General features: G+C 57.6%; 1 protein-coding gene across 1 annotated transcript in view; it reads right to left on the bottom strand.

Annotated features, from left to right (window-relative positions):
• Positions 1 to 2831, bottom strand: part of LOC103581790 (sarcosine dehydrogenase, mitochondrial-like) — a 25345-nt gene that overhangs the window by 8380 nt on the left and 14134 nt on the right. The window contains exon 4 of the mRNA XM_008563541.1: positions 2128 to 2275. Coding sequence (XP_008561763.1) covers positions 2128 to 2275 — 148 coding nt within the window. The remainder of the gene's footprint in view (positions 1 to 2127; positions 2276 to 2831) is intronic.

Genomic DNA, 2831 nt, shown 5'->3' with positions numbered 1-2831 from the left:
CCCACAACCTCACCAGGGATGATGCCCAGTCTCCAGGGAAGTTGTCACTTCCCGGCGTGGTACTCCCTTGTCTCCTTCCAGGTTTACCCCTCTTGTGCCCCTCCACATTCTCACCCCGTTCCCCTGCCCCCATTTAACCCTTTGTCATCCTTCAGCTCTTGGGTCAGCTGTCACCTCCTCCAGGAAGCCCTCCCTGACTCCCTTCATCCGGGGTCCCATAGTCTCCTGCCAGGTTATATCTCCCATTGGTTGTACCCACCCCCCACTAAGCCAGGAGTCCTGTGACTGGCATAAAGAGGACAATCAGTAAATATGACTGATTGAGAATGCCCTGGGTTGGCATGGCCCCCAACTTCCGCTCCTCAGGGGTCCCAGCGGGTGCTGGGGCTGCAGGAGGGCAGCTGCCTGGAAGTGCTGCTGACCCTAATCGCCAACACCACAGTGTAGGGAGCTGCCACCCACGCCAGCCTGAGGTGCTCAGCAGTGGTGCAGTCTGCCAAGGTCCTTATGTAATCACCCCCCAGCACCCACGTGGTGCCAGCCCCTGGAGAGCGAGATGGGTGGCCTCCAGATCTCAAAGAACAAATGCTCTCTGCAGCCCTGAGGGGCGGCCACAGGGAAGGGAGCCTGCAGGGCTGGGCCAGGGCTGCTCCTGTGTCCTTCCCCAAAAGGGAAGGAGCCTGGAACTGCCACCTGGGACCAAGGGTTGGAAGGGCTCTGACCCAGGTGGTGGTCTCAGCAGTGTTGGAAGAACCCCAGCTCCGGGGGTCACATCTGGGTGGGTGAGCACGGGGCTGGCACCCTCGTCTACTGAGTCCTGGCTCAGGGTGCGGGAGACTGTCCCTCTCGCAGGAAGCTGCAGGTGGCTGGAGGGCACAGCTTCCCAGTTGGAGACCTGGGCTCACTCTCAGATCCTCCAATTCCCCTTACCCCCACCCAGCCTCGCTCCCCCATCTGCTAAACAGGGACAGTGATGCCACCGTTCTGAGGAATCAGCGAGAAACACACGCAGGGCCCTTTTGTGTTAACAATTATAACAGCCACCATTCATTAGCCACATGAGGCTATTTGAATTTAGGTTCATTAAAATAAGAAATTCAGTCGGACTAGCCACATTCCAAGGGCTCAACAGCTACACGCGACTCAGTGGCTGCTGTACTGGACTGCTCAGTTATGGAACGTTTCCAGAAAGTTCTATGGGACAGCAGTTCACGCCCCTCCCACGGTCCAGGCACTGTGCTCAGTGCCTCCTGCATAACAGCTCAGAAAGTTTACCCTCATCAGTGGAGGTGACAGGGTTATTCACACAAGAAACTTCGGGTTATTTTTGAAAGAAAGGACATCTTGGAGGAGAACATTAAGAAATTACCAGGAGGAGCTGAGCCACCCGGAGCCGCCCGCCTGGAGCAGCTGATAATGAGGCTGGGTGAGGCCGCCTGGCCCCGGGCAGACTGGATCTGTTTGGCTGGCACCTGCCCTTCCCTGCCACCTGCCTGCCCCACACTAAAAATAGCTCCACTCCCTGCCCAAGGTTGCCACGGCAGTGCAGTTCTCTCCATAGTGCACACCTGCGCAGGTGGCTCCATGGATCAGCCAGCATCCGAGGGCCTGATTCCCGTGGGTCAGGGGCACAGCTCAGGACATGCTACAGAAGGAGTGAATGAGGGAATGACCCATCAGTAGACCTGGCATTGGGGATGTTTCGGGACAAGCAGGCGACCTCTCAGTGTAGGACACTATTCTCAGCCCAGGTGGCAAGAGGGACCCTGGCCCGCCCTGCCCACCCCACTTAGAGATGGTGGATTAGAACTCCTCGACTATATCCGTGACCCAGAGACCCCCACCCGCAGGCATCCTTACACGACGCGTGAATCCTCAGACACTGACCCTGTCCAGTTCAGTCTGATTCTCATAGTAGGGGCTTGCCTGCCTTCTAGTGCCTTGCGGGTTTTTTACTGGGCCTGGCATCTCTGAGTCTACTAGAGTGGTTAACTACCAGAATCTCCCATTTTGGAGTAGTATGTGGTTCTGCCCATGGGCCAATTGGAGGGCTTGGGGTTCAGGTCCCTGTTGTGCTCAGGTGCAACCAGGTGTGCCCAGGTGCTTGGGTCCCCGTCCTCTCCTCACCTGGCTGGGCCCTGGATGCTGATCATGCCCAGGTCCTCTGAGCTGTCGATGAGCTGGCACCGGAACCTCTGGTCCTGCAGCACCGAGGTGATGTGGGACCAGTTGTGCTGGGTCACAGCCCCGCCCACAGCCAGGTAGTAGCCGTCCCCTGGAAGAGAAGCACCCAGACTTGGCGCAGGATTTCAGAGATGGGGAGGTGGAGACAGGTCCTTGAAAGTGAACAAAACCAGAACTTAGTGACCTTCTGAGGGACCCTGGATTCTCATGGCCGGCAGGACAAAACTCAGGTCCTGCTCTTGGGCTGGGTGGAGGGGCTTGGGTGTGGGACCTCTGAGGGCTGCACATGCCAAAAGGCAGAGTCTGAGCCTTGCGCCCACTTCTCAAAGGCTTCCTGACCCAGAAAAGGCCAAGCATCCCAGTGCCATCAGGTCAGGGGAAAATTCAGTCCCTCCTCAGCCACCAGTGGCTGTGTGGCCTTGGACAAATCTCTTTTCCTCTCCAAACCTCGACATCCTCACCAGCTGTTTTTCCACCACCCCAGGTCTCTGGATTCCCTGCCTTGGCCATATCGGGGCTTGCTGGGGTCAGACTCTGGGCCGGGGGTTTTACAGGCAACACCCCATCCACGCCCCTGATCCAGTCCAGACGTTGATGAGTAACTCGTCACCACCCCCAGGTTTCAGAAAAGGGGACTGAGTTTCAGA

The sequence above is a fragment of the Galeopterus variegatus genome, unplaced genomic scaffold (genome assembly GCF_000696425.1).
Source record: "Galeopterus variegatus unplaced genomic scaffold, G_variegatus-3.0.2 Scaffold13943, whole genome shotgun sequence".
Classification (NCBI taxonomy): domain Eukaryota; kingdom Metazoa; phylum Chordata; class Mammalia; order Dermoptera; family Cynocephalidae; genus Galeopterus; species Galeopterus variegatus.
This window is presented reverse-complemented; position numbering and strand designations above follow the sequence as displayed.